The following is a 20,390-nucleotide window of genomic DNA, read 5'->3' on the forward strand; positions in this document are numbered from 1 at the left end:
TTGCAATGTTTTGTTTCTCTCTTACCAAGGTCTGATGTCAAGGTACTAACATCCAACATGGACTTTTTTTTTTTGCTGCAGTGTAAAGATGCCAAACAACAGTTGCTCTAACCTTGGAGTTGCCATGAATGTGAGAGGATTAAATTGCTCTTGGGCAGGAAAGTGGCTGTGATTGATATATATGGATTAATTTGAACCTTTTGGTGTGCCAGTAATGATTACCAGTAAGTAACCCATCCAAGTGAAGAAGATAGCAAATGAAGTTAAGCAATGAACCATCTCATCATTTCTTTTTTCTTTTTTTTTGCAATATAGCCATGAGGTAAATGGCTACCTGGAATGTAGCATACAATATATGGTGTTTCAGAAGAAATATTCCACTTGGCCCCTTTTGCAGGTCTCACTCTTTTGTTTCTGTCAGACACAAATGAGCACATACCCACTTGCACATGAACGCCAAAAGACAACAAATTAGCTGTCATTTTTACTGGCCATGTGACCTCAAAAGTAAAGAGAAGGGAGATAATGATCTTGGGGTAAGGACAGGTGCACACACGCACACAAACACTAAAAGTACACTGTCCAAGGACTTTAGCCTCTACATTGATGGATCGGGGGACAATTTCAAAGATGGCGAAGGATAAATGTGATTATCGCATGACAAGCCTTAACTGTCTCAAACTAAGTTGATAAATAGTGACGCATGCATAAAATTAAAGTTACTATGATTAAAACTGTGACACAGAAATTGCTCATCCTATATACGCCCCCTCTTCCATAAATGAAATGGATGTTTTGTTGGTTCATTTCTCATTCACTTAAAGGAATTTACACAACACTCATCTACTTAAAGCCAAGTGACATATTGTGCGTTTATAAAGTAGACACATAATGGAATTGCTCCCCTTGGCTTCACCTTGTAACCTTACCAAAAATATTCTGCATGGACTTGGTAAAACAAAGACAGCATACAGATGTAACTAACTATTGTATCTGTCCCATAAATGCACAACTGACAATGTCACTTCATTTCTATGACCGTTCTAGTAAGTCAGCCTTTAATAAAATATTAATTAAAAGTCCCTTTAGGATGTGAGAGCTTGCCAAGTTCCTAGAAATGGTGAAGTGGTCTAATCTACTCAGTGACGGGAGGAAAAATGGCAACCTCATTTATGTGGGAAATGAGAAATTGCCAAATTCCCTAAACAAATCACTGAGTACTGATAGAATCAAAACACATCTCTCATCAGAAAAGGGGTGGTTGGCAGACATTCTGTCTTTTAGAAACCATAAAATGATAGCAGGAATTGTAAGGCAGATTTAATACATTTCCCTCAAGCCCTATCATCTCGCAGTCTGAAAGGAGAGAGAGAGTCCTCCTCTTATTATAAAATAATCCCTAATAATAAGTCCCAATGTGTTCTCCGCCCACCGGAGACCTCAGCCAAATGATGTAACTACCTGTGAGTTGGGTACACGGTTGCTCTGAAAAAAGGATTGTTCCAGAAACCAGTGGTTCCCAGACTTTCAGCAGTTAGCGAGCAAAGCTATTTTGGTCTGTCTCCCTCATGAGCTGATACACTGACTGTGCTCTGATCCCTTTGTCCATCAGAGAGATAGAACATTTTCAGCCTAATGCAACTGGACCCTCACTAATGACAGCAGATAGCCTGGTCGGCTAGATGACAGCCGCTGAGAACAATACTTAATGTTGACATCACTTGCTGTGGGGATCTATTTCGGTTTTCTTCCTTTTATAGTGTGCTTTTGGAAATTGCTATCTGGCTCCCCAGACAAAGCACATATAAAAGCTTTAGAAGAGCGGGTGGCCCTGTGTGCTTGGGAATCAGTTCCAATCCATTCAGACTCTTGCATTTTTCACAGCAAGTGCAGCTCACCCCCAAATCCCTTTTACACATGGCGCCCAAGAAAATTGAACCAAAGAAACCTGAGCTCAAGAAGCCGGAACCCAAGAAAGATGTAGCCGCAGCTAAACCAGCTCCAGCTCCTGAGCCGGAGCCTCAGCCACCCAAGGAGCCTGACTTTGACCCCAAAAGCATCACTCTTGAGTACTCTTCGGACCAGATTGAGGAGTTTAAAGAGGCATTTACCTTGTTTGACCGCACACCCACCGGAGAAATGAAGATCACTTTCGCCCAGTGCGGGGATGTGATGCGAGCTCTGGGCCAGAACCCCACCAATGCAGATGTGCTAAAAGTGCTTGGAAAACCACGGCCTGAGGACATGAGCACTAAAATGGTGGACTTTGAGACCTTCTTGCCAATGCTCCAGCATATCTCCCGTGCAAAAGATCAGGGCAATTTTGAGGATTTTGTTGAGGGGCTCAGGGTTTTTGACAAGGAAGGCAATGGCACCATAATGGGAGCTGAGCTGCGTCATGTGCTGGCAACACTAGGAGAGAGGATGACAGAAGACGAAGTGGACAGACTGATGGCTGGACAAGAGGATGCCAATGGATGCATCAACTACGCCTCCTTTGTGAAGCACATTCTCTCCGGGTGAAGGGGACATTTGACCATAAAGACTCTGTTTACTCCACTTATCTGGATCCTTGTTAAACATTTATACAGTTAGGGGTGAGCATGTGACATTATGTTTACACTGTCAAAAGAAGTAAATGCTCACTGACATAATGTTGACCGCAAGATTTAATCTTTTCAACAAACACACTAAAAATGATAAAATGCCCATGAGATGATCTGGACATCCCTGGAGAAAAAGCCATTAATAAACAAAGTATGAATACAAATTGCCTCGCAAAGTCATTTCAGAATGCCGACATTTAAATTTGACGAGAAAATAATGACTTATACAGGATTGCTGATAAAAGCACCCATTTTAAGACTATTAAACTTAATCACATAAACTGTGTTAATGTGATTAGGACAAAGTATTGTTGGGACATCAAAAAAATGCAGGATTTTGTTCCTTCTGAAAATAGAACAGACTTTATTCTGTTCTACTTTACATAAAGAGCATTTGAATGAGCCTGCTTCCCATTGTGCTTGAGGGCAGCTGTTGTGGATCAAGATAAACTCCCACATTCTGGACACACACACAAGCTCATATCCAGTTTCATTTGACAACTACAAGACAGGTGCTCCAAAGATAGTCTCCCTCATCTCTCTTGCAATAGCTGAGAGATGGATTTGTACATATTTTTAAGCAAAAACATTTGCAATAGTGTTCACATTCTATGAAGTCTACTTGGTGTAAGACTTCATATTTGTCCATATTTATTTCATTCGTTTATTGATTCGGAAAAACAACAGAGGATAGTAATGCTACAAGCGATGGGACTACAGGTGCAGCCTTACTGAAAAAGCCAGTAATGCTGTTTCGCCTTTGCACCATGTATGCACCATACATTTGGCTTGTGTGTGAGGGTGTGTATGAGTTCATGGACACCGCTAGCCATGATTTATATAAGAGTTTTGTGAGAGCTGTTACACCTCAACCTCATGGTCTAGTGAACTGAAAGTGGATAAAGGATGGAAAAGTGGGCTTTTATTCACTGTGCAGTTGACATTACTGGGATCCTGCTCACATCATGAGACATCACTTACTCAGTGTTGAAATCAGACAAGGTTGGTTTTATGGTCTAGAATTTGGAGTTTCGAAGGAAATGGGGAGCAGCGTATCTCATGCAACTTACATTTCACATTTCAAAAAGGAGGACATCACATTGCTTGTCTATGACACCAAGTTTAGACAACAGATGCTAGAGAGAGATACAGATAAAAAAAAACAACCTTCCATGGATTAACATGATGCAGTGGGAGACAGACTCGTTCTGAGCTGCTAGATATGGTTGCTTATGTGACAGATAAATACAAGGCCTAATTTCATTTTCTTCTATCAGGATTCTCTCGGGGTTCAAATCGATAAAGAACCATTTCAAGATGAAAATGCAATTATCGTTTTTCAACACAAGATTGCATTACAAAATTAGCCAGATGAACAAGGGGCACTGGGCAGTTAAGAATATATAATTTGCTTTTGCAATTAGTTCTGTATTATCTGTTTATTCCTGATGAAGCTTAGAGGTAGAACATGATGTAGGATAAATATTCGTATAGTATGTACTATAGGGTCAAGTTATATTTTGTTTTCAAGGAAGGAGACATAAAAGCTACCACATTAAATTCACTTGTTAATAAAGTGGAAAGTATATATTCTTTCCTTTTATTACTATAATCGTCTTTTGTCAAATTGCAGAATGCTGCTCTTTGCCGAGTACATTTCCATAAAAAAGAATTTCATTCTGTGCGCACTCCCTTCATTTATATAATGCCACATATATTAATTAATAAATAAGCAATTAAATCCTAAGGATAAAAATATTTCCATACAAGTCACACAGCCTGAGGATAGAAACTGCTCCAAAGACTGGTGGTACAGCAACAGATTTCGAGTCTCTTTCCACACGGCAGCAGGAGACAGCATTCTGTGGCTGGGGTGGGTAATGTGTTTTTCACAGACATCCAATCGAGAAAGGATAACCAGCATCCTGGTGGGGCCTAAAATGTCTGCTAAATGTCCATACCCTTCCTAGCTTTCTACTGCCTTGTCTCCACTCACTGGACAACCAACTCAGTATCTCATCCCAAAGGGAGATGAATAACTGTAGCATCATCTGCTTTCCTTAGATCAGGTTTGATGGACGAGATTCCCCTTTATGCCACGCAGCCCCACAGCTCCACAGTTGTTCAGGCAGATAGATTGAGAGGACTCCCAGGGAAAAGCAGGAGCGATGGTGTATGTTTCATGATTAATAATCCCTGATGTGACCTTCGGTGTGTGCATTCCCTTAGGTTGTTCTGCTCCCCTGACCTGGAATAGCTGACAGTACTGCGTCGGGCCATACTGGCTGCCCTGAGAAGTCAAAGCAAAATCTAGTTCTCAGAGAGCTGCATGAGGTTAAACAACTCACACAGTATGCATTGCTTTTCTTCATTGTTAGTTTGAATTGGTCCACCTGAATTAAGTAAAGCCTAAATTCAATCAGCACATAGACATGTGCATACAAGGTGTTGGCATACTGCTACCTCCTTATTATTATACAGTTCTACCACTACCCTTTCGCGTTTTCCAGTACTTCATAGTACCTCCTCAACGTGGGCAGGGTCGTCAAAGCAGAGCTGTGCTGTAACGGACATCGAAGCGATGCTGTACTGCGGACGGAACCTGGTCTAACACTCTTGCCGTTTTTTATAAAATGGCGGGTTTCAAACGACACAGGAATCAGTGTGTCAGTGTTCATGTCTCTTCCAGTGACGACCTTTTCTGACCAATCACTGGCAGTCTGTTGATGTCACATTTTAGTATCGGCTCAGCTCACTTGGAACGTCGCCAGAGCAGGTGCCAAAAAATCCATCAGATGCCAGGAACTATTGCCAGTGTTTCCACAACCTGGTCCCAGCTCGCCTCGCCTCTACATGGTTTGGTTGATTTTCCATTACAATATAGTCCCTCTCCAACGTAGACGGAGTCATCACACAGATTGCATGAAACTGATGTGACTTCCTTTTACACGTGTCATACACAAACTAGCTAGTGGCTTGTAAAGCAGTTGTTTTCAGTGTATTAGTGAATCATGAGAACCAGTTCATTAAAAATATTTATTCAGTACTTCCTCCATGACTCCATGGCCAGTACTAAAGAAAAGTGCCAGCCAAGTACTATCACTAATGGAACCACAAAATAACCGTGAACTGTGAAATGGTAAAGCCCCGTAAGCTCCTCCTCTGGCCTCTATTTAGCAAATTGCCCCAATTTTCTTGTCCTGTTTATTTTATTATATAAGATTATTCACTATTTGTCAACATTAATTAATTGCATTCTACATTTTCGATGTAATAGTGTAGCTCATGTGTCAGTGTTGGATATTATGTGATGGCGCCTCTAGCAATAAAGCCTTTGTTAACTTTGATGGAAGACTGTAAGAAAGCAAAATATAACCTCGGGGAGAAGGCAACAACGGTTCAGCAGCAATGTTTTTCACAGTATGTGAGGACAACTTCACAATATAACTGTAGTCACTTACAAGAGTGACCACAGCCCCAATAGAGCAACTCCAACATCTCGGTATTCAGCACAATAGCAGTGAGTGGCAGCGAGCATGACTGAACACGCAGAGCACGTGAAGAGGCATTGAGATGCCAGGTGTGATCTGACGCTCTTGGAGATGTCCACTTGTGGTCAGACCACTCAAGACACATGATGCCAGGTGTGAAGTGGGTTAATGAGTCACTTTCACAATTAATGAACTATTGAGTTTGAACGTGCTTTCTTTACATGGAATTTAGAATCGACTGTATTTCGTCTTACCGTAGGAGTCGAAACTAGACAGAAGTGGCACTCTTTGCAGCTGTCAAGTGCATTCATAGGAGGTTCTAAGTGCACTGGGCATCCGGCTCTATACTCAGTTGAGAGCCAGCCAGTAATTTAGACCCATCATGATTAATCAGCAGCTGTTGGCTATAAAGTCCTTTGTCAAATATGTGAATCCCTCGGCTGAAAGTATCCAACAGCTTACGTGTACATACGTTGTAACTACAGTTGTGAGGCGCCTGTTAGGTAATGCCTCCACTGTAATTTTCATAGCTGCAGTTTATGCTGTTGTTGTTTTAGAGCGCATTATATTAAAATGTCAGCCATACAAACTGCTCCGTGCATGGCCGTAGAAGCGCAGGTGGCGGCATAAAACACCGTTGTACACACACACTCAAGAAATATCAAGTGGCAGTATACTGTCTCATTTAAAGTGGCAATTTGTGAGATCCTCATATTTTGCCAAGGGCGGCATGTGGTGTTGGGTGCCAAGCATTTATTGTCGTAGCAATCTTGCAGTGCATCTTATTTTTGGCAGTCAAACTGCGTAATGAGTGCTGACTTGTCTGTTACATTGAATTTTAATTTTCTGGTCCTCTTCCTGTAATATTCTGCCATTGTCAGGAATTATATTTTGGAGGTATAACGAAGGCAAATATTTACGAGATAGGCACAGTCTTTTTTTTGTTTTTTTTCAATACTGTTTGTTGCAATATCCAATGTTTCACACTATTTAGCTCAGCAATTACAAATCACCATTAAAGTAATGACATGGATAGATGGCAACCTTGATTATACTACAACCAGGAGTCAAAGAAGGTGTGCCAAGGTCAGATCAGCCAGCATCATTTGTTGGCAGCCAGTCATTTTTCACAAGGACCAACAAATTCATCTTTCTCCATAGATAACTTGTTTCATTAACTCATTACTCTAACTGGATTTTGAATCAAGCCTCATATATTTGGATAAGGCCCTATTTTGTTTGAATAGAACCTATGATGGATTACCTTCAACTTAGAAGCCAAAAACCCTATTAATTCTTTAATATGCTCCCATATATGAGATTGCTACCTGCTGCTTCCGTGTCATTCTAAACCAAAACCCAATCACCTTGATGTTGACATTTAAGAGCTTTTAGATTAATTGGAGTCACCTTTCATCATTTTCTGATGCCGTGATTACATATCGGTCGCTCTGATAATTTGCAGTCTTCCTCAACGGGCACAAAATAAATAACATGGAGACATTGATTTGTATGACTTCCCTCGCAAATCAAAGTGATGTACATTCCTAAAACCTTTTGTACTCTTAGCATGGAAGTCACATGAAGTGGTGATATCGTTATTGTGATGCACAAGCAACACCAAGCTTGTTAGCGCTAAAGCCGTGAAGTTGTGTGAAAGCAAAAGTCTGTGCAAAGTCAATGTGTTAAGCACATCAGTCTTTCACGTTTTATATATATATATATATATATATACATATATATATACATTTATACATATATATACATATATATATATATATATACATATGTATAGATAGATAGATACAGTGATGAAATATCAGTCATACATGACATTCCTAATTAATGTTGTAAAATAGATAATTAAAAAAAAAAAATGGCATGTGAAAAGACGTTGGTGAGTCACATAGAATGAGTAGTCAATGTGAACACAGCTTGCAGGCTGTTCTTAAATCCAAGGTAAGCCTCCTTATAATACGTAAGCTCCATCCTCCCAGCTGCTTTCATTATCATCCATTCAACACATGTGTGTCCAGGGATGAATATTTCTTCACCTTGTGCAACAGAGATGCGTCTCTCCAATACTCCAAGGGCAATGACGGCTGCCTGAACTTGCTGATCATGAGTCACATCCGAGTCTATAACATTTTTTTCTTTTTTTACTGTAGAAAGAATTCAAGGACAGTTAAATTAGTAGTTTAGTTCTGTGTAACAATTAATGAGAATTAGTGAAATGGTCTCTGTCAATCGATGGTGAGACCCTTGAGACTTAAAATCTAATAATGTGACTCCACAGTGCAACAAATGGACGACTCCTCTGCTCACCCTGCCCTTTATAAAGAGTCTAAGGGAATTATGGTGGCCTTTGCATACCAGGAAGGATGGAAACACTCGTTCACAGTTCTCCCCTCTCCCACTCTCTCTGCAAATTTCCTCTTTCTACTTTGTTTTTGCATCAGGTTTATGAGCCATTAAAACCCCCCAAAAAACGCCATTGTGGAGGACAAAGTGACAGAAGATGAGCAAGTTATTATTGAAAAACAATGCGACATTGCTTTTGAAAAATGTCGTGCTTTAACTTCGCTTGAAAAGATTAAATTATAGCGGCCTTTTAAATACAAACAATTATGCTAGTTATATTTGGCTTAAAAATTTCTCAGGATTTACATTGAGTACGTTTTCTTCCCCCGTGCTTCACAGTATTCCATTATAGTTTGATCTGGAATCCTCTCAGATTCCTCTAATGCTTCTGTGAAATATGTCCTAATTAGAGCATCTATTTCCAAGTTCTATAATTAACTCTGGTGTTTTGACACACACAAAAAATAACTCCACTAACTCATTCTCAACATGTCTAGGAAGTATACTGGGATGCCTAATGAACCTGTACACCATCTTGTACACAACAGCCCAATGCCATTTATTTTAATTTCCACATTAAATGTCTTGAAGCTAGAAACACAAGATTGTAATTGTTCTAAGTGGTTCATATGTACTGAGGAGACAATTAGCTAAATTCTTTACTTATACTTACTGAGAACACTCTAGACTTTAAAAGGCCACCAAGGCTTTTATTTATATCTCTAACATCACAAAGGTAAATCAAGCCTGTGAACAGACCCAAAAAAAAAAAAAAAACCTTCATTTGACATTCATTATACTTGCTGGCCTATAAATAAAAATAATTTGTTCAGAGAGCAAAGTTTTTTTTGTTAGTTCTCTGCCTGCCTATAGGGAAGGTGAGCCCTTGCCTAAGCCTCCAGAGAAGTATCCTTTGCCATCCTCAGCTGCATGAGGCTATTATTTTCCTGTAGTCTTTGCGCCTCGACAAGAAGTCAAGCTGACAGCCATACTGCAACTTTAAACCTCAACAACTCCTATCCTGTCCCTTGTTTGGGGCCTCAAGGTTTTTACTTAAAAATGATTTTGCTGTTGTTGTAAATGACTATCCCATTCAAGCAACACTTTCTTGAAGAGCATGTTGTTTGTGCTGTTCAGGCTTCAGGCAAAGTTTACATGATGTTGTTGTTGTTGTTTTGTTGAGTTTCATCAAGTTTATATTGAAATACATGGTTTTTTGGGGGCGATTGCAGCTCTCTGTCCCGAGTTCCCTTTTATCAGATGAGCATGGACAGAGACAGTCTTGTCACACATGACAGATGGTCTGAGGCAATCTCTCCATCCCTGCAACTCTGCTTGTTTGATACATCTTATCAGAATCACAATCAGAATACTTGAATAATCCCGCGGTGCGACATTGAGTGTGTTGCATCTGCTCCTTCCAAGTTGAAATAACACTCGTTGCCCTTTATTGACCGACACTCTCTTAGATTCTTTCTGGTTTTAGCCACATAGATGGTCGCTGCTGGTGCAATAAAGGGACCTGTTTGCAGGGAAGATGTAGTAGAACAACCAACAGGAGTGCCTGCTGTCTCTCTGAAGTGCCTTTGATTGGACAAAGCCTCCCATGATGGGACATATTTTGTTCCAAAGCTGTACACAGAACACAGAGATGCAGAAGTGTTATTACTTTGCCTTATGCTGAAAAAACTAACACCTTCAACTAATGTATGCTCACAATAATAGCAACAGATGAGAAATGAGCTACATGTCTTGCCAACATTATATATACATATACATATATATATATATATATATATATATATATATATATATATATATATATATATATATAAATATATACATATATATATATGTGTATATAAATGTATATATATACATACATATGTGTATATATATATATACATACATATGTATATATATATATATATATATATATGTTTGTTTTTTTAAAGTTACACATCAACCAAAAAGCAAGGTACTACACTGTCATAAGTCACATTGAGCTGTAAATTCACCACTTCAAAGCAGAACTCCGAAGACAATATTACCTTGGGGCCTGACAGGAAGCTACTCCTGTCTCACTTAGACTCATGGGTTTGGGTCTGCAGCTGCATGCTCCTGACACAAACATCTTCACAATATCTGACAGCGGTGTGAAAGTGATGGGTTATCACCAGGAACAGAAATACAAAAATGAAAGCTTGACATAAGATCCTGCAAGATGTCTCCAACTGATTATTAAAGTTTTTTGACGACGAAGGGAGCAGCCCTCGTTCTTTGCTTCGTTCAAACAACATTTTGTTACAGCGCTAATTAGACCTTCAATGGGCCAAACCTGAGGTCAGTTAGTAAAAAAAAGTTAATAAATCCTTCACTTTAACAGTGAGTGCTTGAGTTTCCCTTTCCTTTGTCTTGGTACACAATGCTAACATTAATATACCCACATTAACTTAAGTTAAAAGAGAAGACCCGCATAATTATAAAGGCCACGATCTTTCGTGTGGTGTTCTAAACCATTTCATGAATATCTTTTTTTTCTTCTTCTTCTTCTTCTTTCTTGAGGCCATCATTATAACAAAAAGAAAAGGAAAACCATCTGATGTCAAAGCTTTATTTAATGACAGAAAGGCTGTGGATATAAATGTTAATCAGCTGCCTGCTGGGGAGTTACAGTGATTGTGCATATTCATTAAGGTTTTCATGTAATTTAAAGATTGCTACCATATAATCTGTAGTGAGCGGGCTGCATGAATGTGAATGTGTGTGAATCATTAGAAGAGACTGCCATGTTGTGAAAGACTATTTTTAAAAAGATGTGTAAGAGTTGATTTAGGTCACAAACATGATCCTATATGTATATGTGTGTCCCTATAATATATATATATATATATATATATATATATATATATATATATATATATATATATATATATATATATATATATGTGTATATGTCTGATTCTAATTGACTGTTCCAGACACAGTGTTCTCCTTACTGAGAAACCATTGTAGAGATTACGGAGACGGCCTTTGGCCAAAAACGTTTAAGTGCCAATAAGAGGAAATGCTTTCTTACATTTCTCATTAAATATTGCTTTTTTTTTATCAGACAGTTGTTCCTCCTGTATTTGCCTCTTTTCCACACATGTGCAGTTTGTCCGTCCACAAATACTCTGACCACCAACTGAAGCCATGAACATTTTTTTTATTAATCTGCTGAAGTAGCTTTGCATTATAATAACAAAGGGGAACCCTTTACTCACTTTTAATGTGGAAATAATGTATTTTTTGATCAGTATGCTTATTAGGAAAATACATTGCATAGTGGCCACACGGTTGGTGTAGTGGTTAGCACTCTTGCCTTTGCAGCAAGAAGACCGGGATCCGCGATCTGGTTGGAACAAGGACCTTTCTGCATGGAGTTTGCATGATCTCCGGGTTCTTCAGCTTCCTCCCACAGTCCAAAAACATGCAATATGGCAAATCGGACACTCTAAATTGACCATAGGAATGAATGAATGGTTGTTTGTCTCCATGTGGCCCTTTGATGGACTGCTGAACATTCTTGGTGAATAGACACCAGGCGATTCAAGTGAGAAGTGAATAACATGATGACAGGGACAGTATTCATAATATCATACCACTTGCACATGAGCATATATGGGTGCACTCACCTGCTGTAGGTTAGTGTGTGAATGACATGTTTAAGAAGACCACAGCATATGTCAAACATGGTTCTTTCTTTATTTTTCTTTTTTTAAATGTCACAAGCAAAGAAGCTGTAATGATCATTGTTGTCACAATACTGTATCTCTGAAACTCTGGCATCTCATATAATACCTTCCAGTGTGTTTACAGCTCTATTGGACAAGTCCACATTGTCTCTAATGTGTGACAGCGTGTTGCCGCCCATGCTCATCTGTAAAAAGTAAAGTTCTGGCTCCTGCAGAGGATGGTTATTCAGTAGTGGGCTACTGCCAGCTAACCAGAGTAAGGGGGTCACTCAGAGAATGGAGTATCACATTCTATTGTTTCTTCAGTGACGGCAGGAGGTCATTTAATTCTTCAAAGCCTGCAAACAATGGGCCCACCCCATTCTTTACCTGTCTGCCACAAGTGATGTGGTGTGCCTTACTTATCTCTAGAGTAATTTATTAGGCCCTAAACATAGTGAAAGAGAGTCTTATTTTCAATCGCAGTTGGAATTATAAATGTTGACATGAGGTCATTTATATTAATGGTTCAAGTTTGGGACGTTTAATCAAATTAGAAAAGGCTTTAACTCACTTTTGACAAAGTGTGCGGAACCTTTGTCCCAGTTAGTTGCTATATGGTGCACAACTTTTGCTGTGAGACAGAATTTAAAATTAGAGCTGGCCCTCTGCATGATGTATGAGGGTCTTATGTTTTAGTTGACAGAATCCCTGCAACCATTTCAAGGTGGAAGCCATGCACATCCCTTCCAGGGTGCTGCAATATGACCTGCACATGAAAGCGATTGGCTGTGTCCCTGGAATGTGTTCTACAACGTCGTAGGGAGACGGTGGACACACACAGCAGAGCCAGCTCAAGGCATCAATGGACTCAGCAACTGCTTGGGGCCCCCTGGTGATCACACACAAGAGTGTGTGGAGAATTTTTTTTTTTTTTATCCATTTAACACATTAAAGAAATCTGGACATTTTTGGATATACATTTAGATATCTAAATAGTGTTGAGCTAAAGTAGTTTGGTTTCATTTTGGAGTTGAACATTGCTCATTTAGTGCACATCTGTTCTAAGTTAAAGTCGTGAAACTGGTTTACTAATTCAAGTTCATTATCACCACACTCAGTGTGGCAGTTTGAATATGAAAGTGCAAATGTGTGATTTTAGTCCCCTCTTAGCTTTGAAAGAATCAAGAGTGACACTGATTTGGTGTAAATAACACAACTATAAGTAATGTAATGCATAGTGTTACATTTGCATTTGCTACTCAAATTCAGCTTTTGGGCCCCATAAAGGCTTGGGCCGGCACTGACACATGATTCATTTACTCTGTGCTGTCCATGAAAACATTTCTTTATTTTTTTAAAGTTAATTCTTCTCTCTACTCACGTAACTCGGAGCCATTTCACATCAGCCATCTCTCCCTCTAATCTAAAAACAATCGGTTATTGCTTTAACTGCAGCCTCTTCCTGTAAGCGTGATTCCAGCCTAAATCATATAATTATCTCTTCATTATTCACTTTTGTTTAATCATTAACAAGTACAAAAAAAGTACTCTCAAATTGAGTGCAGGTGAAATACTATATTTATAAAAAATAGTGTAATGTTTACATGTTTTTTGTAGTAACTGAAAAAAAGAAATGTAAGGATTTGTTTTTTTTTGTCAAATTTTAACTGAGCAAAGTTAGCTTTCTCTCCTCAATATAGTCTTCATGGGTTAACCTTCTCCTGGCTGGCTTCCATATGGCTTCTATGTCTGCATAAGGTGTTTAGGTTTCTCTCAGGGAAGAAAAAGAATATGTCAGTTTGTTAGAGTTGTAATATCATTGCTTTCATGGGGGGGGGGGGGGGGGACTGTTACACTGTTACACACCTGCTGATATGAAATGTGCCATCATAGATTATTCCACTTCTTCTAATTCCAAACCATTACCAAGCGCTCTGTGAGAGCACTGCACGCCTCCATCCAAATCACTGCCTCGCTCGCTGCACACTGCACATTCCCCTGCGCTTTCTGCTGTTTGTCATGATTCGGGGAATATACGGTCGTAAACGCACAGAAATTCGACCAGGCTATGCCCGCTAATGGGCTCATTAGGCTCAAACACTGCTGTACACTATCAGAGTCAGTACACTAAAAAGCAGTGGGCGATCCATATTGTGCTTCATTCCTGTGACTGCGTGGAACCTCAGCATGCCACCAATGCATCTCCAGGAGTTCCCCCAGACCTCCTGGAGTTAAGAGTGCTCTCAACAGGCCCGTTAAAAAAGATGTTGTATAATTGAATAGTATCACATTATAATTCACCAATTACAAATGAATTGTGTTGACAAATGTACTGTGCAAGCCTTCAAATTATAAAATGAGATGGAAAGTCGGTGCATACGTCTCGTCCATAGAGGTTCATCAAATAAAAATAATAATGAAAACAAATGCTTAAACAAGGTTTCTTGCAGAGTCGAAATAGGTCCAAGTTTGTGCTTTTCACTGTCCTTGGAAAGATGATGAGGGCAAAGAACACTTGCGCTGACCACTGTGCCCTCAGGCTATGCGATATTTTGAGATTTGAGATAAGAGGACTTGACCATACAACAGAACAAGAATAATGTCCAGAGAGGTAACCAAACGGGAAGGTCCAAGCATTTCATTTTTGTAAACAAACTTTGAGCTCTTTTGTTTGTGTTTTTTGGGAGACATGTATGCAGAAACAGACATGTAGAGTGCACACACACTCGCACGCATGGACAGGCACACACATTGATTTGACGGTTCTTACAACCACGTGGCCTCTTACAAGTGGAAAAAATGCTGCAGTGCAGGATGCCTAAGAGCGATTGCCTGTAGATTCCCACTGGTTTTCCCTTTCCACACGTCAGGTCAATGTTGCCCATCTCGTGAGAGTGTTTGCTAAATGAGGAGTCCATGCAGTTTCCTTCCCACCTTTGTGGTCTTTGGTTTTATATCAAAAAGAAAGTAAAAAAAAAAGAATGCTGAATGATTATGACCAACCCTCTCTAAAAGCCATTTCTTAAATAGTGCTAATTGACAGTGTCTAATGAAATTAAGCAAATAAATCCAAGGTGATGATAACCACACCTTCAGTCCCTGCACATGGCAATTATAATCATGACTCCACAGATACAGTTGTTGCAATTTATGGAGTGCAGTGTTGAGGTCTTTAAACAGAATTCTGTGCCATTGTTGGATTCATTGTTTTTTTTTGTTAATACACCATTTTAACATGCAGTAAATTGTAAATAACTGCCAGATATTGAAAGTTATTCTGGAAAAATGGCCAAAAGCACTTACTCACAGGACATTTTCTGGCCCTTTTATGGTTAAAATAAAACAAAAGTTACTTAGATGAATATATGACAGTCTAGTGTAAAAGTCACAAAAACAGTTTTAATATACAAATAGTTGTGTAAAGTAACTGGATAGATAACCCAGGTGTGGAGGTGGAAAGCAACATTTAAAAATCACTTGTAGCCTTCGTCTGACATGAGTGCTGCTGGGAATTTGACTGAACGTCGACACGAAGCAAAATGTGGCAAAAGTGTCTAAGTCTACATGTTGTATATTCCACACAGCAAAGGGAATATCTGTTGGAAGTTGTTTTTTTTTACTTTCAGGAGAAGGAATTGATTAGACAGGGTAGGAAATCACAAAGGAGATTTAGTATGGGATGGGCTTCACCAGCCGTGTCTTTGTGGACGGCTCCTGAATGCATATTTGATTGTTTGCTGGGATGTATTGCTGCAGGCTGCTCACTCACCTGTATCTTCTATCTTGCATTAAAATTGTAGAACATTTATCTACAATCTGTCAAAAAGCAATACTTTTCGGTCCCAGTCCTTGGATTCTGTGCAGACAGAGGGAGAGCCCCTGCATGAATTTGAAGGCAAATCATTTAATCCAAATACAGAATTAAAATAATAATAATAATGATGACAAAGACAAACAAAAAAACAGAATTAGTACTAGATGCCTCACTTCATCGTTAAGTCCAAACACACAGATGAAATTCCCTCTGCACGGTCTTGACATCTAGCACACAAGAGTAAGGTGGGTGTATGAAGGTGGGCGGATATACAAATAAAACCCCTGCATTCTGTAGACCTTTAGGGTATTCATTTAAATACATGATGTGTGTTTGTCATTATTTGACTGAACGTTCTCTATGTTAAGGCAAAGCAAACGTGTTCTTTGCTTTGCCATTCGGGCTTAAGTGATAGTGAATGTCTGTGCTCAGTGTGAAGACATTTCCTCCCAAGTTTTCCCGAGATAATGTGGTCATGTCGACGCAAATTGTAAGGTCATATGTTGACCTTTGACATTTGACCGAGTAAATCTTTTTCTGCCAGATGTCATGAAATTCCCTACGCACATGCTTGATGCATTGCATTGACAAGACAGGAGGTCACGGGTTACCTTGAACTTTGATCTCGGAACACCATAAAATCAAATCAGCTCACGGTGTTCACAGAGATATGGACCACCTGACATATCCATATAACAAATGAAACATGAGGACAGGCGAAAGCGAAGCACACAATTACAGTGCACGATCTCATCCAATACAAAAAAGAGTATGACAGAAACCTTTCTGTAAAATGGGTATGCAAAGGCTGACATTTGTAAAAGTCAACCGATTCAATCAATCTTGATGCTGCACCTCTATTTATTAATTGACACAAGCGTGTCAAGTTAATTATCACACACTGTGCAATTAACTACTAAAACCTACCTTCCATATTGTGATGACAGACAAAAAAAATGATCTCTTTGCTGCTGCAGTCGCTCGATAAATTTCACCCGCCTGTCTAACTCAGATATGAACATGTTAACCACAGCTACACTGGCAGTACCTGAGGGCCGTGTCAAGCAAAGTGTTCATCTGAATGTTGATTGAATAAACTGTAGCTTTTTGAGCCAGATGAAGACCAAATGAACAAAGCAGGGAGTTTGGAATTTCCGAACAGATTGAAACGGCAGCGAACGCCACATCTACATTTCTTTTTCCTGTTGAGGCACTTTGTTTCCAGAATAAACTGCAGTCCAAAAAAAAAACGACTTAATTATGAGATAAATGAATTATAAATCATATCCTGCAGTTAGTAGACGGTATACCCACAAGGACACGAGTCCACGCTGAGATCGCGCACAGATCTAAGTGAATTCATGAATGGATCTAAACAAAATCCCCCTGTCCATCAGTTTGCTCTGCAAGCGTGGTCTCCTTTTATGTGCACCGTATCTGTCTTTCAGAGACATATCTAACTACCCCCCTATTACTCTCCCATTATACGCTGCCACTCTGTGGCATTTTCACAAAAACCTTTGCTTCAGTGAGAAAACACGATCGCCCCCCAATTGAAAGCATGTTAAAAAGGTCACACATCCACATAAATGCCAACAGTGCCAAAGTATTCCCCCGTTATACAAACACTCAAGCAAAACAGATGCTTGCTACACAACAGTCCGGTTGATGGGACTTGATGTAATGTGAGCTTGGCCTTTAATTAAATAGCAAGCGGATTGATTTTTATTTTATTTATTTATTTATTTATTTATCTGGGCCATAGCTGAATGGAACTGGGGAAGGAGACTGAGCTCCACCATGACATGACGCGGTGTCCGTTGTGATTAGATGGCATTCAAAGTGTAATTAAAAGTACGACAGTGTCTGCAATATCTAAAGGTTTCGTGTACGTCACTATTACTTTAAAATAAAAAATAAAAAAAAAGCCCTCATAACGATTGCCAGTGAGGAATGGTGCACAGCTTGCGTGTGTGATAAAGAGCAGTTTTGCTGTTGAGAGAGTAAAGGCTGCGCATTTGACTTCAACCCTTTCGCTGACAGGCGAACTTGCTCGGGATGTATTTAGCGCGACTTTTGCCAAGGTTATAGAGACATTTATCAGTGCTGGGTTCTTGGTTAACACAATAGAAGAGGAAGAAAAATGGAGGCACTTCCCTAAAGCACACCACACTGGCTGGGCTTTGCATCTTCTCAGCCAAATTCTGTGTCACTGGGAAGATGTATGAACCAATACCGGGAATTGTCTGTTTTTCCAAAGTCACTATCAATCTGTTAGAATCAGCCATGGGTATGGGTTGCATTTCCCTCTGATTATTGGCTGAGTTGAATGAAGAAAATCAATGAGACAATTAATGAATTGATTCAATTACATTTTTATTTAGATATTACTTGCCAGGATCACCAGTGACCGAGGTGTCCTGGGCACAAAATGACACATTAAGTATTGAATACAACAACCCGTCATGTACTGTATGTCTTTGGATAGCCTTTGAGGTCACCCAGAGTTAAAACTTTGCATGTTCGTAGCTTGAACTTAAACACATCTTTTATGTGGCAAAATTGCAGAGTAAAGACTTAGAATAAAATATAGGAATGGAGCAGGAATAGGGGTCACATGGCGGTACAACCCAGTCTGACCGAGGGCCTTTTTCCTTTGCATGTTTTCCCCGTGTACTCCCACAGTCCAAAAACATTCAGAGGTTAACTGGACACTCTAGACCCAGCGTATTCAAATGGCGGCTCGTGGGCCACATGCGGCCCATGCCCAACTTCATAGTGGGCATGTCCCTCAAAGATTCCTACATACCTGCAGTAGTCTGATAGGTTTGTTAGTTCTTTTGTATTCTGTTAAAGGCACTTTGAGATGTGTGTGGGTCGTATATATGACATAATGTTTACCTTATTTCAAAGAGGAACAAATGCTGATGACAAAACAAGTTTATTTTTCATTTAAAATAGTTACACTAAAGGTGTACGAAGGACTGGTATGACCAAAATAGTTTTGTTTAATTAGATTTTAATGAACTTTTTGATGTACTTTTTAAATGTGTCCTCACCTGCTGCTTACTGGCTGCAAGACATGTCTGGCCCTGCTACATTTCTTGGTTTGAAAATGTGGCCCAACTGAGTTTGTAATTGAATTGAATAGTCCTGCTCTAGACTGACTTTAGGTGTGAATGTGAGAGTGAACGCTTGTTCACCCTGCGATGGACTGGGGACCTGCCCGAGATGCAGCTCGCTTTTCACCCTGTGTCAGCTGGGAGTGGCTACAACGGCCCCCACGGCTCTCATGTGGAGGATAAAGCGGTAGACAATGAATGATGAATGCATGAAACCGGAATAGCTCAATGTATGCATTTTATACTTCTAGTCAATATTGATACTCAACACACATATGAAAATATCTTTATAGAGGCTTTATCTTGCACACAAAAGGTGCCAAACTCAAACAGCCTGAGTATGAAGTAGAGGTCTGATTGATATTGATGTTTGCTATGTTTCATAAGCATGCAAGTGATGACATGCAAATTATAAGAAATTAAATCATTTTAACGAGATATCTTAAACTTGATATGATATCCAAAGTTTTTCTTGCACGCAAAGTTACCAAACTCAAACGTCCTCTTTTTACGATCATTATCGCAGTACGAGCGAGAGGTCATATGACTTAAGCGTGCATCAAGCATTGAAATTTGCTGCTGTTCAATAATAGGAATTAATTTGGATAAAGTCCCCTCGCATTTCTGAGAATTTAACATCGACAACGGCACCATTTTGTCACCGTAATGAAAAAGTAAATGGTGTGGAGTAATAAATGAATTTGTTAAATGAAATGGAAAATGAAAGGTTGATGTAGTATGAGCCTCTTTGCATTTCCGTCGTGCTCTCTCTGCTGCCACACTCGGCTCCCACATCAGTGTCACACAGGCAGACGAGCCGCACGCAGTGCTAGAACCCAGTCAGGGGCCTCAGCATGAAAGCAATGAGTTTAAATTATACGAAGGAGCTTCTTCTTCTCACTAACAATAAAGGAGTAACGTAGCCATGACACCATCGTAGAGCTAAAAATAATGTGGTTTGTGTTTCGCCCCACTGACAAACACCTTTTATCAAACATGTGCTGTATTTTTAAGGTGAGTAAAGTCTCATGTGAAAGGTGAGAACTCCAGAGAGACACAAGCTTGGATGTGTGTTCTTTCTGCTCTCCAGTCCTCTGTGGTGATAGCATGAGACAAAATGCTCTCTGGAGCCTCGGTGAATAACAGCCCTCAAGGTCCAGAGGTACAGTACAATATAGAAAGATCATCCCACACACTGGGCTACAGCTTGACTTGATTGATTAATTGCTTTGCTGATCTCCTCGGTCTCCTTGATATTAGAAGAACGTAATAAATGC

General features: G+C 39.6%; 1 protein-coding gene across 1 annotated transcript; it reads left to right on the top strand.

Annotated features, from left to right (window-relative positions):
* Nucleotides 1-1,820: 1,820 nt before the first annotated feature.
* Nucleotides 1,821-2,770, top strand: LOC131446290 (myosin light chain 4-like). The gene has a single exon (XM_058617434.1). The coding sequence runs from the start codon at nt 1,918-1,920 to the stop codon at nt 2,521-2,523; it is 606 nt and encodes a 201-aa protein (XP_058473417.1). The 5' UTR covers nt 1,821-1,917; the 3' UTR covers nt 2,524-2,770.
* Nucleotides 2,771-20,390: the final 17,620 nt, after the last annotated feature.

Source organism: Solea solea, chromosome 19, assembly GCF_958295425.1.
Source record: "Solea solea chromosome 19, fSolSol10.1, whole genome shotgun sequence".
Taxonomy (NCBI): domain Eukaryota; kingdom Metazoa; phylum Chordata; class Actinopteri; order Pleuronectiformes; family Soleidae; genus Solea; species Solea solea.